Below are 19,687 nucleotides of genomic sequence, written 5' to 3' on the forward strand. Positions count from 1 at the left end.
GCAACTGTGAAAGGAACTGGGTATTCATAGACTCTTTTTCTTCATCTTCTTAAAGCAGTCCCTTTAGCATATTGTACAGTGCTGGTTTAGTGGAGGTGTATTCTTTTGGCACTCCTTTGTCTGGGAAACTCCTTATTTCACCTTCCATTTTAATTGAGAGCCTTGCTGAGTAGAACAGTCTTGGTTGCAGACCTTTGCTTTTCATGACTTGGACTATTTCTTGCCATTCCCTTCTGGCTTGCAGTGTTTCTGTTGAGAAGTCAGCTGCTAGCCGTGTCAGGGCTCCTTTACATGTTACTACCTGTTTCTTCCTTGCTTCCTTTAGGATTCTCTGTCTTTGCTATTTGCTGTTTTCATGATGATGTGTCTTGGAGTGGGTCTCATTGGGTTCCTTTTGAATGGGACCCTCTGTGCTTCCTGGACTTGTGTGACTTTTTCTCTCCTCAAATGAGGGAAATTTTCCATCATTACTCTTCCCAACAGGTTCTCTAGCCCTTCCTCATCCTCTTCTCCTTCTGATATCTCTATTATACGGATATTACTAGGTTTCAGGTTGTCCTGCATTTCCCTAAATACCTCTTCATTCTTTTTAAGTCTTTTTTTCATTTTCTTGCTCTTTCTGGGAAATTTTTTCTACCTTGTCCTCCAGCTTGTTGATTCAATCATCGGCTTCATCTAGCCTGCTTTTGATTCCTTTTACTGTGTTTTTCAATTCAGAAATTATATCCTTCATTTCCTCTTACTGACAGTTTGTATGTCCTTTGTCATGCTGATATAGTTTGCAGTAAGTTCCTTATAGTTTGCCTGTAGTTTTTGGTAATTCTCTCTGAGCTCACTTAGAACCATTGTTTGGAATTCAATATCTGATAGTTTACTTGCCTCTGTTGCATTTCGTTCTCTTTCTAGGGATTCTTCCTTTCCCTTCAAGTGGGGGGTATTTCTTTGTTTTCCCATTATTTGTGAGACTCCTTTTTTTTGCTTCTGCTCCTTAAGTTGTTCTGTCTTGATTTTCTGACTTTGTGGTGTGTACTTCTATTGGAGGAGACTGCTGTTTTTACTTTCTCAATCTGCCTCTGATGATGTCAGATGTCATCATCCCTGTCTGACCTTAGGCAGTCTGTTTGAGACTTCCAGGAATCTACTGTCTGTGGCTGTCTCCTTCAGCTGTTAATCTATTCACTCTGCACTCAGCAGGCCACCTTAGACAGCTCAAGGCGGGGTGGAGTCCCTCCTGGGGGTGGGGTTATTGGGTCCTCTAGCTGCAGCTGTGTGGGGGCAGGAGTCAGCACTCTAATCACACCGGCTACTCTCTCCCCGCAAAGCCTCTATCCCCAGTCTCTCCTCAAGTGTCTCCAGACCTCTCTGCGCCCCCTTTAGTGAGGGATCTACTATCTGTGGTTGCCACTCTGTACTCAGCAGGCAGCTTAGACAGCACAGAGCAGTGTGGAGTCCCACCTGGGGGCGGGGCTTGGGTCCTCTGAGGCTGCTGCCGCTCAAGGGGGAGTGGTCTCTGCCTGAACATGATGGCTGCTGTCACATGGGGGATGAGTCAGCATGGAGATTGGGCCAGCTACTTTCTCAGTTCTCTCCCCGAAGTCTCCTTTCCCAGTCTCTCCTTAGGTGTCTCTAGCCCACTCTGCTCCCACCTCTGCCAGCACAGGGTAAGTGGCTACAAATAAAAATTTATGTGTTGGCCCTTTAAATGGTTCTTTGCATCTCCAGACGCCAGTCTCTGGCAGAGAGCCACCCTCCCGCTTTTTGGAGCTGGCTGTTTTCTGTGTACTTTTTGGGCTTCGGGGCTGTAGGCTGGAGATCCCTGCTTTTGGTTTAGACCCCACTCTTCTGTGGGGGATCCATCTGGCTGTTTCATTATCCTTCTGGTGCTGCCTCCCGTGGGCGCCCTGCGCGCCTTCTTGAGTCTGTGCCTCACTCCTTACCAGTCAGATTGAGCTAAAGCCAATTCTCCTGTCTCTGAGGTTACAAGGCTCCTCTCTCGCTATTGTTCAGTTGTTTGCTCCAGGTGATTTCTCCACAATTTAGTTGTAATTCCAGGTTGGTCCTGGGGGGAGGTCAGTGAGACTTCCACTCATTCCTTCGCCATCTTGATTCCTCTGTGGTTTTCAATTATGCTTGTACACTATTGTCACTGAGGATACATTTTATTTGTAATCTTCACCTGAGGATATATTTATTGATATGAGAGAGAAACATTGATTGGTCGCCTCCCATACATGCCCCTACTGGGGATTGAACCTGTAACCTAGGCATGTGCCTTGACTGGGGATCAAACCCCCAGCCTTTTGGTGTATGAGGATGACACTCCAACCAAGGGAGCCACCCAGTCAGAGCACTGAAGATGTATTTTAAAATACTGATGACTCCTCCCCACCTTTCTAGGATTATGATTTAATTATTTTGTTTGCAGTCCACGCATTGGTAATTTTTAAAAAGTTCTTGAGGTTATTCTCATTGTAGCCAGACTTTAGAACCACTGTTTTAGTTACTACCCAATCTCATTTCCTTCCCTTTTCAATAAAATTTTCTCATCTCATTATTCATATACTGCTGTAGAGTCGTATATGAATTTCACTAAAATCTTTGGTGACCTTCTATTGTGTTGGCCAAAAAGTTCACTTAGTCTTTTTCCATAGGAAGTGCACTAAGCACTTAATTTCATTACCTTCATTCAAAACCATTTTGTTAGATTATATTGTGACAGTTGTTTTATCAGCGTGTATTTAAAGGTCAAAATTTAAAACCTCTTGCCCCAAAATTCTTTGTTAGACTAATAAAATAGCATTGTGTGTTGCACTGTGCAGAGGCTAGACAGGGCATGCTTCTGGGGTTGCTGCTCATCCTGACCCGGGCAGCAACCTCCGGGATGAGGGGGAAGGAGAGCGCTGCACTCCCTGAATCTGAGAGAAACCGTCGGGGGCCAGCTGAGATGGGAACAGGGTTCTGAATCCCACTTATTTAGACTAGTATAAATAAGAGAGAGACTAAAGATAAGGGCCAGGTAGACATAAGGGCACCTAAGGATGTAGGGTAAGGGGTATAAATAATGTGAATGTCCTTCTCAGCATGAACTGGCCACAGCTTTGAGAGAAGAACAAAGCACACTTTAGAGAATTTACTTTTAGACCTGATTTCCCTGGGAACCACCAGATCTGATTTAGGGCTGATTCCTGCACTGTTTCAAGCCTGAGCCAGGTGGAGGGGAGGGAGCCGCCAAGAGATAAGGAGACTGCTTTCGGTTAGAATGAGGACTGTGGCCATGTCCAGGCCAAGCCGAGAGGTGCAGGCCTTTTTGGCCTTTCTCCATGTCCCCCAATTTATCTGCTGCCAATAATCGACTGGGATCTCTCTTAGGTTGTATACCTCAGCTCGAGGTAACTTACCCGTCCTTGATGCCCAGTCCTCCATGGCAAAGCAGAGAGGGAGGAGCTATGCCCCTGCCAGGGGGGACAGGTTATGTCTCCTCAGAAGCCTGTTTTCTTCAAGACCTCCTGATTATTTCCAGCCCTGGGGCCCTCCAGCCTGTTGGCAGGGTTAGAGTTCCTGAAACCAGGCCGGCCGTTTCCTAGCAATTGTGAACATATTAGCTTGAATCAGTACTCCTTGGTTGCTTTGCCTTTTTATTGAAGGGGAAACTGTGATCTAGTCTATTAACTACATTGTCCCTTTGACTAATAGCAGAGAGGGAGAAAGATGTAAGCTGCCTTTTAAACAAGAATATTTTTGTTGGACTCAACAAATCTATAGGTAGGTGGCAGCAGCTTAGTTAGTTCTGTTTCTCAGCTATGTTAGTGTTGGAGCTCTGTGATTCTCTTGGCCTCTCCCTTATGCTTACTGCTGTAGGGCCTCAAGCAAGAAGAAAAGGGAAAGACATAGCACCAGCGTATTTGTTCCCCCCCGCCGTCCCCATGCCTTTTTTTAAGGAAAGGAAAATCTTTTTCACTGCCCTACTCCCACCTCTGTGTCACGTGTCAGGAAAGTTGTGCTCATTGGGTATTTTGTCACATGCCCCCCAGGTGTTAAAAAAACAAACAAACTGGAAGAGTACATATTTATTTAGCTTTTCTGCCCTTTGAGGTGGTAGGGGAAAAGGGTGTTAGGTTTTGATTTGGGGTCAGCCACCCAGTGCCTGCTAGGTAGGTATTTTATTAGCTATTTCAGCTAATAGAATAACTGGCATGTTGTTTAAGATTAATTGTAGTTTAAGGTTAACATTTATTTTATATTAAACAATGTTTCAGGAATCTTCTGAAGATTTGATCTTACCACTTGTAAAATACATTAACCATGGGCACCCCCATCACCACCTTTTGTTTGATGGGTGTTATGAACTTAGTGACGTGGGCTATAAAATCAGTGTTTTTTACATTTTAGACATTTAAGTACCATCTTGATGAATTTTTCCCTATTATTATTAATGTTTTCATTAAATAAACCTACCTGGTTTTTTTTAACCTTAGATGTACTATGAAAAGAAGCTTCATATTAATATGTAAGTAAACATAGTGACTGTTTAGTAGCTTTTTCCCTCCACTCATCTTTCTTGCCAAGTAGAGACCATGTTCTGCCAGAGGATCAGAAAAATTCAGGATGTTACTTTCTAAGGCTCTTTGACAGATATGGCATAGGCATGTAACCCATTTCTCACCAGTGGGACCTAAAGGGTCTGCTGGAGCACCTCTGAGAAAATTTTTCTTGTCTTTTCTTCTTCTGAGACCTCTTCTTTTGAGACCTCCTAGCTTTTTACTTCCTGTGTAAGAACTTCATTCTTGGAGCTGCTGCAGCCATTTTACAATCATGTATGGGAGACATGGCCGATATGCTGAGTGCTGAGGTTGGCAGAGTAGAAAAACGGAGTAGTAACTCATCTTTCATTGAGTTACTATACCAAACTTGGGATGTTTGCCTTCAGACTAATTGTTAATTAAGGTAAATAAATGTCCTTGCAGTTTAAGTGATTTTTAGTCAGATACCTGTATTTTGCAGCTGAATGTATCTTTTAATTCTTCTAGTTTATGTCAATGGAAAAAACATTTGCCATTAGTAGAAAGTAACTATAAAATTAAAATGTTAAAAGTCAAGCAATATTACTCAATTTTAAAAATTTAGTTAAAAATTTTAATGTAAGATAAATACTGATAAAATCGAAGTACCTTTCAGTTCCAAATGTAGGCTACTACCTACTTTTTCTAACTTCATTCCATACCTGTTCTCCCTCCATTCTGTTCATACTAGCCTTTCAGTCTCCCATGGTTGCTTTTGGGCCTTTGTACATTTTGGTTTTCTCTGTTTAGATTGTTGGAATGTTCTGCCTCCAGCTCTAACCCTCCCCCTCTTTCTTAGGTTAACTTAGACTTACCCATCCCTTGGATATTTCCTATTCCTTGGATATTAACCTCCTCTGGGAAGCCTTTCCTGACACACTTAGTCCCCAGGTCCTTGCAGAGTTCTCTGTACTTTTTTTAGCCCTAGTCACAGAAGCAGTTCTATTTCTTGGATACTTATTTAATGTCTTTCTCTCTTCCCCACTGGGACTTTAAGTTGCAGGAAGGCAGGGATTATTATTCCTCCAGAGTCCAACAAAATTCCTGGCATATAGTATTATTGACTGAATGAATGAAATAAACGTTCTCCACCACTTAAAAATGTTAGCAAATTTATGCATTTCCTTTTTTTAAATTTTTTTTCCATTTTTAAATTATAGTTGACATACAGTATTGTATCAGTTTTAAGTGTACAATCCCATGAGTAGACATTTGTATAACTTGCAAAGTGATCACCCCATTAAATCGAGTACCCATCAGATACCATACACAGTTATTACAGTATTATTGATTATACTCTCTATGCTGTACTTCACATCCTTATGACTATTCTTTAACTGCCAACTGATACTTCTAAATCCCTTCACCTTTTTCACCCATCCTCCAATCCCCCTCTGCTGACAACTGTCAAAATTTTCTCTGTCTCTATGGGTGTGTTTCTGTTCTGTTTTTTCGTTTTTTGTTTTTTGCAGTTCACATATAAGTGAAATCATCTGGCATTTGTCGTTCTCTGTCTGACCTACTTCACTCTGCGCAATACCCTCCAGGTCCATTCATGTTGTTGCAAGGTGGCAAAATTTCGTTTATTATGGCTGAATCATATCAGTATTTCATTGTATATATATATCACGTGTATAGATGGACACTTAGGTGGCTTCCATATCTTGGCTATTGTAAATAATGCTGCAATGAACACATGGATGTACGTCTTTTCAATTTAGTGGTTTAGGTTTCTTTGGATAAATACCCAGAAGTGGAATTGCTGGGTCCTTCTCTGACTCATAACAATAGCCTTTGTTTTAAAGTCCATATTGTCTGGTGTAAGTATTGCTACCCCAGCTTTTGAATTTTTCATTTCCATTGTCATGAAATACCTTTTTCCATCTCCTTTCAGTCCATGTGTCATTCTGTCTGAAGTGAATCTCCTGTAGACAGCACATACAAGGTCTTTGTTTTGTTATCCCCTGAGCCACCTTATTTCTTTTGTCTGGAGCATTTAAAGTAATTGCTGATAGATACGTATTTTTTGCCATGTTATTCATACTTTTTATCTTTTTTCTTTTTCCTCTTTTCTCTCTCTTCCTTTTCTTCTTTCTCTTTTTCCTCCTCTTCTTTTTTTTCCTCCTCCTTCTTGCCTTTAACATTTCTTGTAATATTGGTTTGGTGGTAATGAACTCCTTTAGTTTATTCCTTGTCTGGGAAGCTCTTTATCTGTCCTTCAGTACTGAGTGAAAGTTTTGCTGGATAGAGTAACCTTGGTTGTAGGTTCTTGCTTTCCATCACTTTGAACATTTCATGTCAATCCCTTCTGGCCTGAAACCTTTCTTTTGAGAAATCAGTCTTGTGAGAGCTCCTTTGCCAGGTAACTGTTATTCCCTTGCTGCTTTTAAGATTCTCTCATTGTCTTTAACCTTTGGTATTTTGATTAGGATGTGTCTTGGTGTAGACCTCTGGGTTCATCTTCTTTGGGACTCTGCTTCCTCGATTTGTGTGCCTGTTTCCTTCACCAGGTAAAGGAAGGTTTCTGTCGTTATTTTTTCACATAGGTTTTCAATTCCTTGCTCACTCTTCTCCTTCTGGCATTCCCCTGGTGCGAATGCTGGTACACTTCTTGTTGTCCCAGAGGCTTCTTATACTATCCTCATATTTTGGATTCTTTTTCTTTTTGCTGTTCTGATTGGGTGTTTTGTGCCAAATTGCAGCTTTGAGTCTCTGCTTCATGTACTCTACTGTTGATTTCCTGTAATGAATTCTTCATTTCAGTTCATGTATATTCTTCATTTCTGACTGGTTCTTTTTAATGTTTTCTGTTTCTTTTTATGTTTCCTGTCTCTTGTTGAAGTTCTCAGTAAGTTCCTCTACCCTTCCCCCACTTTCATTGAGCAGTCTTATAATTAGTGTTTTGAACTGTGCATTTGGTAGATTGTTTGTCTCCCTTTAGTTCTTTTTCCAGGGTATTGTTCTGTTCTTTCATTTGGAACATGCTTCTCTGTTTCCTCATTTTGACTGCCTCGCTGTGTTTGTTTCTGTGTATTAAGTAGAGCTGCTACATCTCCCAGTCTTGGTACAGTGGCCTTATGTAGTAGGTGTCCTGTAGGGCCCAGTGACACAGCTTCCCCAGTCACCCTAGCCAGGCATTCCAGGTCCTGCCTCCCATCCTTTGTTCCCACCCCTTTTTTGTGGGCTGTGTGCATCCTCCTGTTGTAGTTGAGCCTTGATTGCTGTTGGCTCGTCAGTGGTAGGGATTTATCCCTAGGCCGATGGGTTGCTGAGACTGAGTTGAGAGCACAGTGAAGGATCTGTTGTACCGGGGCTGACCCTGTGGGAGCCTCACCTTAGTTGTGCTCTGGTGCCCTGTGAATTTGTCTCTTGAGTGTGTTGCTCATGGGGGTGGTTGGGTGGTGCTTCAGTGTTGTATGAAGCTACCCACTGGGTTTTTTGGCTCTGGGTCCTCCTGGGAAAATCAGGCCAAGGTCAGCTGTTGCCTATGCCCTGCTCAGGGCCACCAGGCCTGAGCTACAAAGCACTCTGCTGATGGCTGTTGTGATGTGCTTGGAGGTACCTGGCAGAGGTCAAGGTACAAACCAAGGCTGGCTGCCTTTAGTGCCATATCTCGGGTCACTTAGCAAAAGGTACAGGGTATGCAGAGAGGCCAGATGCTGCTTGTTTGAGAAATTTTAGAAATGTACCATGAGCCAAGATAGGTCGTTTGTATGGAAAAGGCACTGGAAATAACTTGAGTGGGCTGCAAGTTGGGTGGGGCAAGGTCTCAGGGAATCATCAGGGTTGGGTTAACAGTGTTAGCCAGGTGGATGGAAACAGTTATGGCACTTGTCTGATGGCTCTGTTGGAGAAAGTTCAGCAAAGGAGCAATGGTTTCTTCCACACTCCTATCTGGGAGAAAGGTGCTCATCTACCTCTCACCCCAATGACAACAGTTCATTTCCTCCCCATAAGTCCCTGGTGTCTTTCAAGCTGCTTTCCCAGTGCTGGAGCTCAGAGGGAGTGAGTCCAAGTAAGTCTCTGTGTGGGTCCTTTAAAAGGAAAGCTTGAGACTCCTGCAGACCTTTGTTGCATTCAGCCATAATTCTCGCTGGTTTTCCCAGCCAGAAGTTATGGGGGGCTGCTGTTCAGGTAGGACCCTGGGCTTTTCATTTTCAGAAGGGAATCTCGACCTCTGCAGCTGAGATCTCCCCCAATTTTTAACTGCCACATATTGGTGTGTGACCACATTTGCTCATTCATTGTCTCTGCCTTTCCATCCAGTCTCTACTTGGCTTCTTTATATTCTTAGTTATAGGACTTCTAGAAGTTCAGGTGGACTTCAAGTGGTTCTGAATGATGGTTATTCTGGGTAAAATTTTGATGTGGTTGTGGGAGATTTTGAGTATCCCGTTTAAGCATGCCACCATCCTGACAGGAACCCTATACACTTTTTTTCGTAAATGTAACTTTTGCTATTCTTAATTTTCCATTTTGTCACCCAAGATTCTCATGATTACCTAAGTGACAGTGGAGGGATAGGGAATGAACATAAAAGTTACTGTTAATCTCTTCAGGCCATTGACTAACATGGGGAGGTTTTGAGATTCTGGGTTCTCTAGCTCCACAAATACCCAGTGATACCATCTTCTTGATATCTGACTTTGACATAAGAAATTGTCTTGCCTTTGAATTAAAACAAATGTGTAACCATTGAATTTTTTTTTAAATGGCCCTGTTAATGTAAAATCACCTCATGGTGGTACAACTGCCTTCGAAAATAGTGTCCTACATTTTCATTCTAGGTACATAGAAATAGCCAGTAGAGATATATGAAAATGTATTAAAATATTTTTGCTCTGGTTATATGGAAAATTAAAAATTCACTTCATGTACTTATAATTTTTCTCATAGTTTCATGAGGGCAGGGACAGACAGTATTTAATTTTCAATGCCTAAATACTTTTAAATCTTATTTTCTTCATGTAACAGTATATCTTATCCAGCTTTCCATGTCATACTTATAGACCTGCTAGATGTCACATTTAAATACAAGGGTAGAATTCTGTTTTACAAATAGACAGTAATTAATTTAGACAGTTCCCTAATAATGGGCATCGCTTTCATCATTATAAAATGAACTGCTTTGAACAATTTTATCTTAATGAATTCCTTATTTCATATATAACATTTTTCACTTATAAAATGTCTATTTGTTTGCCATATGGATTCAGATTTTTGGGTGAAATTCTCCACCTACTTGAACATACCAGTCATAGTTAAAGCTCTGTTTTATATCTCCAGTTTCTAGATCACCTCTGGGTCTTTTCCTGTTTCTATCTTTTCCTTTTTTTTTTTAATCGTTAGTCTAATCATTTGATATGTCTAGTAATTTTTGGTTGAATGTAGATAGTTTATGTAAAAATATTAGAGGCTGAGGACAATGTTATTCTTCTCTAGAGAGAGGGTTCACTCTTTTCTTCTTAATCATATAGAATGGTGGGTGATCACTTTGATTTTTTCAGGTACTGTGTCAGGACTGGGTTGCAGCCCTGATAAGAATAGTCTGTTTAGGAGTCACCATTGGCCTCCAGACGTTCCAATTTAGAGCCTGATATATTCTGTAGGACCCTTCCTTTTATGAGTCCTGAACTCTTATTTTTGTCTCATGAGAGGGCTGCAAAACCCTTCTGTTTTTCGAAGGTTTCCACTAAAGTTTTCTGTTTGCTGTCCTGTATATTCTTAGATTTGGTAAATGTTCTGAAGGGAAAGTTGCTTTGTGCTTCAGACTTCTTTGCCATAAGATTTAGATTGCTTTATTTCCTCATAGTGGCCTTCCATTGAAGTTTTGCATAGCATTCTCAGCCTTTAGCCCTTGCCCAGCATAAACTAATGTAGTTACTGAAGCTGGCTCTTTTTTTGAGGGTTATTCCTTCTCTATAGATTCTTAATCCCTCTATTTGTCATTGCATTAGCCACTCTGTCTTCAAACCAGTTTTCTGGGCTAAGTGTCTGGATTTTCTAAATTGTTCTAGGTGTTAATACTGGTCTGCTAACTGCTTTATCTCACCTTAGAGTGATGTCTATGGAAATGTTTCTGAAGGATGACATTTTAAGACAAAGTGCTGGATCAGAGGATATGACCATTTAAAAAATGATATTGTTAAATTGTCCTTTGGAAATGCTGTAACTATTATATTCTCACCAGTAGTTTTGAAATTACACCATATAAAGCAGATGTTATTAGTCTTTATTTTTTCTAATCTCATAGAAAAAAGAAATACTAAAAAAAAAATTCTCACCCGAGGATATGTTTATAGGTCTTTGAGGGGAAGGGGGAGAGAAAGACATCGATTGGTTGCCTCTTGTACGTCCCCCACATCACGAATGGGACAATGTTCCAACCACCTGAGCCACCCAGCCAGGGCTTTTGTTTTAATTCATGTCTCTGATTTTTCACTTAGTTAAGCTTATTTTCATATAATTATTAGATATTTATATTTCTAAAATGAATATCTTTTGCCCAGTTTTTTTATTATAGAGTTAAAAATTGTAGGGTTTATAACTATTCATGTGGTAAGGATATTACTCTTTTATATATAGTAAATGTAAATTTCTTTCTAGTCTGTCCTTGGTAACTTTTGTTGTACAGATGTTTTTAATTTTTAGAATATCAGATCTTTCAATCTTTTAGATTTCATACCATGTTTTAACAAGTCTTTCCTTTTCCAAGATTTTAAAAATTGATTCCTATATTTTCTTCTGGTACTTTCTTTATCTGGTGCTTTTTGGTTGTATTGACCAAACTCTTAGCTATAAGCAGTAGAAATGCAGTTTAATATAACTTGAAGAAATGAGAATGTGTTGGTTCATATAACTGAAATGGTTCTTGGCCATATCAGACCCTGTATCTCACTTTATAACAAATATAATGGCTTCTCTTACTATCCTGATTTGAAATTCATTGGTAATATAATCTAATTCATTGGTAATATAAACAGTGATGTATAATAGTAGGATTCTTAGTTTATAAATGCTTGTTTGTGACTATTTTGGGAGACAAAACGAAATAACAGATGCTTGGCTCTGGGTGTAGAATCATTAAGAATGTGATAGTGCCTGTCTGGCAGCAGCCATCTGATAAGCCACGTTGGGCACTTACAAGTACATCTAGGAGCATTGGACTATGTCTTCTTCCATTGCAATGGACTTTTTTCTCAGGATGTGCTGCTGGCAGTACTGCCAGCTGTCTACGCTCCACAGGAAAACAAGGCCAAGCAAGGTTATGTCATATATTGGATTTGTTGTGTGCACTGTTGTAGCCACAAAAGCCCACTTCCTACAGGTGCAGCCTATGGTGATCCTGACCGTCATGATGTTAAGCAGCTCAAGGCTTTTAGTCTGTTGCTGAGGAGCAAGCTATATGCTACTGTGGAGCTCTGAGAGTACTGACTTTTTACTGGGTTTGAGGTTACCCTCATTGATCTTTCCATAATGCTATAAAAAAATTGTGATACCCAGTGGATCACCAAACCAGTCCACAAGCACAGGGAGACATAGGGGTTGATACCTGCAGGCTAAAAGAGCTGAGGTCTTGGAAAGGGACATAAAACCCACCACACTTTTTATGTTTCTTGCCCTGTGGCTTGGAGAAGGTGCAGTAATCTCCCTTTCACTATGACTGCCAATGTAAATAATGTTTGTTAAATTTTTACTAGAAACAAGTTAGGACAGTCATGTCTGCTTAAAAGCATTTTTATTCACAACTTCAATGCAATTTGTATCAAATTTTATTGGCTTTTTTTTTTACAGAAATACAGTCCTAAAATTTGTATAGAACCACAAAAGACCCTTTATAGCCAGTGATCTTGAGAAAGAAGAACAAAGCTGGAAGCATCGGGCTCCCTAATTTCAAACTATATTACAAGACTGTAGTAGTGAAAAGGGTGTGGCTTTGTTATAAAAACAGACACATTTGTCATTGGACCAGAATAGAGGGCCCAGAAATAAACCCATGCATATATGTCATTTAATTTATGACAGAGGAGCCAACAATATACATTGGAAAAATGGACACTTTCTTTAATTAATGACTTTGGGAAAACTGGACAGTCACATTCAAAAGAATGGTATTGGACCACTATCTTACACTATACACAAAAATTAATTTATAATGGATTAAAGACTTGAAGGTAAGGCCTAAACCATAAACCTCTTAGAAGAAAATATAGGCAGTAAGCTCCTTGACATTGGTCTTGGTGATGATTTTTTGGACACCAAAAGCAAGGATAGCAAAAGCAAAAATAAATAAGTGGTAGGATTGCATGAAACAAAAAGCTGCACAGCAAAGGAAATCATCAGCAAAATGGAAGGGCAGTCTGGATGGGTGAAAGTATTTGCAAATCATATTTGATAAGGGGTTGATATCCAAACTATAAAGGAACTCATAGAGCCCTGACTGGTGTGGCACAGTGCATTGGGCTTCATCCCACAAACCAAAAGGTGGCTGGTTCGATTCCTGGTTAGGGCACATGCCTGGGTTGCAGGCCAGATCTCCAGCTGAGGGTGTGTGAGAGGCGACTCTTCAAGAACTTATACAACTGAATTGCAAAGAAGATTAAATAGACAGACATTTTCCCAAAGAAGACATACAGTCAGCCAACAGGTACATAGAAAAGATGCTCCATATCACTAACCATCAGGGAAATGCAAATCAAAACCACAATGAGATATCACATTACACCTGTTAGAATGGCTGCGCTCAAAAAGAATATAACATTTTGGTGAGGATGTAGAAAATTGGGAATGAACCCTTGTGTACTTTTGGTAGGAATGTAAATTTGAACAGCTGCTATGAAAAACAGTCTGGAGGGTCCTTTAAAAATTAAAACTACCATATGCTCTAGATAATTCCACTTCTGGGTATTTATCTGAAGAAAACAAAAACACTGATTCTAAAAGTTATGTATTCCCATTGCAGTATTATTTACAATAACAAAGACATGGAAAAAACAAATTTCCACCAGTGGATGGATAGAAAAATTATGGTGTGTGTGTGTACCCAATGGAATGTTATTTAACCATAAATGAAATCTTTCCATTGGTACAATATGAATTGCCCTTAAGGGTATTATGCTAAGTGAAATAAGTCAAACAGAAAAGGATATATCATGTAATCGCACCGAAAAAAAAAACAAGCTCAGAGTTACAGAGAACAAATTGGCCATTGACAGAGCTGAAGTAAGGGTGGGAAAAATGATTGAAGGGGGATGAAAAGGTATAAACTTCACTTATAAGATAAATAGTGGGGATATAATATAAAGCATGGTGACTGTATCATCCTGGAAATGAGAATCAAAAACACAATGAGATTATAGTTAATTACAGTATTATAATTAATAATACTGTATTGTAATTAATACTGTATTATATACATTTGAAAGTTGAAAGAGTAGATCTTAAAAATTCTCCTCACAAGGAAATTTTTTAACTATGCTAACTAGTGTTATCGTGAAGATTTACAATATACAAGCATCAAATCATGTTTTACACCTGAAATTAATATGTCAGTTATACTTCAATTAAGAAAGGAGTCACCAAGTCCAGCCTACACTTAAGGGAGGAGTATAGAATAATTTTTGGACATATTTTAAAACATAGTGTAATTATTTATTGTTGAGCATTAGAAAAAGGAAGCATCTTAATTGGCTACTGCTCTTTTATTTGATTGACCTGATAAGGTGGGAGCCAGGGGGTTAAAAGTATATATCATATGAATTATATCTCAGTAAGGGTTGCGGGGAGTGCTTATATAGGGGCAAAATCCCTTCATTAATTTTTTTTTCCTGAGGCATTATGCCATTATCTCTGAATAACAATGACCAACTCATTAGGATAAAGGACTGGTTAGCTTTGTCCTCTTAGTGTTCAGAATGACCAGTTTCATTTGTATTTGTTTTAAGTATTTGAAACACCTAATACAGCATGTTGATATATGTTTGTAAAATGGAATTATTCTCAAGAAATTCTTAAAGGGCCCATTAAACAGTATCCTATACAGAAACCCAATGTGTATCACAATTAAAATTGGAATTGTCTCTGTTAGAGGGAGATGGGCCCAAAATCCCACTGGTTTAGCATCTATTTCAGTCTTCTCATATTGCTGCTAGGTGTCCAAGGAACATAGATTGAAAACTACCATGCAATTAGATTCTTTTCTAGTCTAAATTACAAAAATCTATTAATTGTGCAAGATAACAGAAGTCAGGAAGATAGGCATAAGAGCAAAGTAGCATTCCACTAGGTAGCAGACTGACTTGTGGTGCTGTCTGTTGTATAATAGTTATTGAAAAGCCATAGGGGTCAGCCATGGATATTTGTGGAGTACTTGCATTAGTCTGTTGTGTTATTTAAAAATTTTTTTCCCAACAGAATAATTCAACAGATCTTTGCAGGGTTTTTTGCAAATTCGGCAGTTCCTGGAGGATCCCCACACCCTTTTACCTGGTAAGTAACTAATTGCCTTTTACTTTATTTTGCTGGAGTAACATTATTTTACTTACTACAGTTTCTCTGCCATGATAAGAAAGAGAAAAAGCCGTGTAGGTGAGTACACAGATGTGATTGTCAGGCTCTTAGGCTGCTATTATTTGCTGAGCCCAAACTTAACTAGAACTTATTTTTTTATTGTTACGGCTCACAAGAGTCATCCTGGTCCCCACGTTGTCTGGGCACTGGATGTATCTAATTACAGGTTGTGTTGAGGTGGGGGGATGAATAGGTCTCTGCCAGGCTTGGTATCTGATTTGTGGGTTTTTTCTTGTCCTATAGGACGGTTTTATTCCTTAAGAATTTCTGAAATTGAAAACATAATGTTTAATTTCCTTTTTTTTCCAAAGTAAGAAGGTTTGTCAGAAGAAACAAAAGGCTGTAATTCAGTATCAGAGTGACATATATGGTCAGGGTTAGAGATGGATTTTCCTCTTGTCTGGACAATTATTTTCCCACTTCTGACTCTGCCCTGGAAGGCTTTCTTTGCCCAGACTGACCTCAGTTCATCCACAGTTACCCTATTTTCCAACCTCAGGTTTCTCTAAGTTATGTTCCCTCCATCAACCAGGGCAGTGTACCAGCAGCTCCAAGAAGAAGCGCTTGCCTGCCGGGCCTCTTTTGTAATTGTTTTAAGTTGTGTTTCAGAGACTGCTGTGGCTGCTTCTTTACTTCAAACCTTCTCATTGCCCAGGACCACAGGTGGCCTCTTTGAATGAGAGAGGTCTGCTGTAGATTTTGCCCAGTCACGAAGGGAAAACTCTCTTTAAAAAGCTGCTCAGTCTATGTGTAATGTAAGTGGGCACAGAGAAGACAAACTTTCCTTAATCCACAAGCAGTGAGTCAGTCACTCCTTTTGCTCTCTTGTGCATCATGTGGTATTTTAGGGGGCTTCACATTTTGTATTCCATTTAGGTTAGGAAAAATTCCTAGAGAATGGGCAACTATCTAGATAATCTGTTAGACCTTAAAAATATTGAGAAATTCTTTGCCACTTGATTTTAGAAAACTAGTGACTCTGCAAGTCTTAGAGCAGGATCTCTCTGCCAATTTTTTTCTTTGGTATAAGACAGGGCCTCGTCACTCCATCTAATACTGTCTGTCTCATCTCCTGTATAGGAGCGGGATGCTGCACTCCAACCCTGGGGACTATGCCTGGGGTCAAACAGGGCTTGATGCCATTGTAACCCAGGTGAGGAGCTGCCTTTTAAAGGTGTCTGTTCAATGTGTCTCATGGTTCCACAGGCTTCCTGCTTTCCTTCTGCTCCTTTCTGAAATCGCAGTCACTCTGCTTTCTCAAATATTTTGAGCTTACAGTTTTGCATTTTACTAAAGGGATAAATGGTTTACGGGTTTAGCTCAGCATCCTGTATTTTCTAACTCCTGAGGCCTTTTTAGAAGATGGCTTCACCTCCATAAAAAGAGATTTTTTTTCTATAACAAACAGTATTTTGTATTTCTGGCCTGTTGTTCAGTCCTATGAGGATCCTATTAACAAGTTACTTCCCAAAAAAAGGAGGGTCTCCTCATGTGCTGAAGCAGGGATTTCTGCTAGATGTAGCAAAGTAGGGGAAGGAAGCAGAGGAAAAGGTATCCCTGTGCTATGTATAATTGTTTCCATTTGTTAATTTTAATTTTATTGGTTTTTCATTTCCCTTGTGCACTACTGAGAATAGAAAGCTTGAGGTTTATATCAAAATAATTTACCTATTTCTTGGCGTATGTTATGCTATTTTCCATATTCCCACCCTTCTAGCAGAATGAAGTTTTTGGGTCAGTTAAGTATTACTTTTGTTAAGCTTTAGTTTTGTTCATGACGTCACAACCCTTATGCTGCCTCTAAAGTTGTTTTGTGTCCAAAGGTGGGCCTTGCAATGAAAGATCTATCTGTATACTTATACACATGCACTCTGACTTTGTAAAGCAATTATTAGTGTCCTGGCGGCAGGAAAGGGGAAACCTGTGCCTCTCAGAGTCTTATGGGAAAAAGAACAACTAACATTTCTAATATCTGCACTGTTTGTTCTCAGCTGGAGCAGCTCATTAGTTAGGGATAGTTAGATGTCTGCCACTTGTTCTTTTTCTTATTTTGTAGCTTTTAGGACAATTGGAAAACACGGGGCCTCCTCCTGCTGACAAGGAAAAGATCACATCTCTTCCGACAGTGACAGTAACTCAGGAACAAGTTGGTAGGTTCAATTTCTGTCATCTTCTAATCTCTCTTCAAAATTTCAACACCTTCCTGTACTAAGGATCTTCAAGTGAAGCTATAGGACTCCTAAAATTCCTACCTGGGTGCCAGCTGAGGAAGGTACCCTTTTCATTAGGGTTAGTCAGCAGGTATTTTCTGATCAATCACCATGTCCCTTTTCTAGATGCCTTGCAGGAAATAAGAGTTACAAAGATACATAAGACTTGATTCCTTAAAGAATTGACTAGAGGAAGGAAAACTCTTCAAACAATTTAGATAACAGTGTAAAAAATACTGTCGAGCAGATGCTACTTACTGATTCTGGGGCAATAGGAAAAGATATAAATGAGAGGCTGGAAATTTGTTTTATACCTACTCTATAGTTAGGTACATTAGAAATAGGTATTTTATTTATAAGCACTGGAGGAATTTAGTAATAAAGGACGTTATTTTCAAACTGGGAATTTCTTTCCCCATGCACATTGAGTCAGATTTTAAAGACAGGATGGGTCACTTTAGAAAGGTCATTCTATTTAATGAAAAGTGTGAACCAGTGTGAAAATGTCAGCATGGACATGATGTCTGAATCAGGTATAAGGAGAGTTAGACCTGAAATAGAATCTGGTTTGGGGAATAATGGGAGGTATGACTGGATTAAAAGAGTGGAGCCTTGTTATAGAGGATATTGAACAGGTGGCAGAGCAGTTAGGGCTGAATATTTTAGGATAGGTAAGCTTTGTAGGTCCCCAAATGGAGGAATAAAGGAATTTAAGTGGTCTTTAGAGTAGATTAGTTTGGAGGTAATATGTAAAGTAGATTGGAAGGGGAAGAAAGGAGAAACAGGAATTGAAGGGGCTGTTGCAGCATCCAGATGTGGGTTTCAGGTGGTGGTTACAGTGCTAAGGACAGAATAGATACAGAAAACAAATGCTTTTATCACAGTTGTATAATGGAATTAAGGAGGGGAAAGGGTCAGATGATTCTAAGATAATACAACTTTGTAACTACCGAGGCGTTGCTACCATTATCAAGAATGAGGGAATTGTGTTAGTAGGCACTGGTTTAGTAAGGAGGTGATGCATTGTTTTTAATTTTTAATTTGTTGATTTTTGAGGCACCAGTGAGTATCTGTAAGTGAAGATGAGCAGCTTTGAAGCTGGTATTAGGGGAAGTGAGCAGGTACCAAAGTGTAGGATGTATATATAGTTTCAAGGCCTAGAGTTAGGGAACTACCTGGGAGGTTGTTACAATACACTAGGCATAAGCAGTAAAAACTAGAATCAGGGCAAAGGTTGTGGGAGAATGGAGAAGGAGTGAGTCTGCTAAGTGGTAGTCTCATTCTAGATGCCTTGACTGTGGTGGGGCATATAGCTGATCCCTGCCACTAGAGGCTAGCTGGCATTCCCAGAGAATGAGGCTTCCTGTCTCTGGGCTTGGAGCCTGAGCTACCCTAGAGTTTTAAAATTCTGCAGCACCACCTCCCGGTACGTTTTTTAATTACAACTTGCTAAGAGGGCTTTGGAGCAACTGTGCTGGAAGAGGATGGGTAAGATAGAAAATAGTAGGATAAAAGTAGCTTGAGACACTGAATGGAAACAGTAAGATTACTGAGATGAGTCCTTCGATTATGGCAGACATATTTCCAGTGTTTTCTAAATGGAAACTACCAGAAGTCTATCACACATTGAGAAGACATTGTTCCTGTTTTACCTAACAGAGAACTAAGCCCTAGTTTGTTTGTTCCAATTTTTTACATTGAAAAGTAGGCCTTATACAGTTCCTATCTAGATCTTATCAGACTAGGCCCATTGATCAGTCCTCCGCTTTATATCCCAATCTACCATCACTTCCAACCTCATTTTGAAATAAAATTCATGCTTCCTATCTCCCTCCTCATTGGATGCCCATTGTGTCTTTTCTTTATGCATTCCTTTGATTGTTAAAGAAATCGGGCTAGTTTTGTCTTCCTTCTTTTTCTTGTTTACTTTAAAAGGCATTTCCTCCTCCAACAGATATGGGTTTAGAGTGTCCAGTATGCAAAGAAGATTACACGGTTGAAGAGGAAGTCCGGCAGTTACCCTGCAACCATTTTTTTCACAGCAGTTGTATTGTGCCGTGGTTGGAACTGGTGAGTACAGACCGCATTCATCTGAGACTGGGCATCTATGCCTGTCACATCTTGTTAGGGTGATAGTTGAGAGTAAGAGTTTAATTAACAGTTAATGAAGATTATATTTTAGTTCCTGGCTAACTCCTGGTAACACCATTACTGTTTCTTAGATTACTGTCTGTTTGAAACTTCTGACTAGGGGTTAGCAAACTATAGCCCACATGTCAGTGTGGCCTGCCATCTGTTTTTATAAGCGAAGTTTTATTAGAACACACCTATGTTTGTTTACAAATTGTC

The 19,687-nt window shown here is 39.7% G+C and overlaps 1 protein-coding gene across 1 annotated transcript in view; it reads left to right on the top strand.

The window, feature by feature from the left end:
- The window catches only part of RNF115 (ring finger protein 115), a 76,419-nt gene that overhangs the window by 52,702 nt on the left and 4,030 nt on the right, over nucleotides 1-19,687 (top strand). The window contains exons 5-8 of the mRNA XM_054562944.1: nucleotides 14,973-15,047; nucleotides 16,209-16,281; nucleotides 17,185-17,278; nucleotides 19,293-19,408. Of these exons, the coding sequence (XP_054418919.1) occupies nucleotides 14,973-15,047; nucleotides 16,209-16,281; nucleotides 17,185-17,278; nucleotides 19,293-19,408 (358 nt within the window). The remainder of the gene's footprint in view (nucleotides 1-14,972; nucleotides 15,048-16,208; nucleotides 16,282-17,184; nucleotides 17,279-19,292; nucleotides 19,409-19,687) is intronic.

This window comes from Pteronotus mesoamericanus, unplaced genomic scaffold, assembly GCF_021234165.1.
Source record: "Pteronotus mesoamericanus isolate MK-2021 breed Mesoamerican mustached bat unplaced genomic scaffold, CSHL_Meso_final scaffold_705, whole genome shotgun sequence".
NCBI lineage: Eukaryota > Metazoa > Chordata > Mammalia > Chiroptera > Mormoopidae > Pteronotus > Pteronotus mesoamericanus.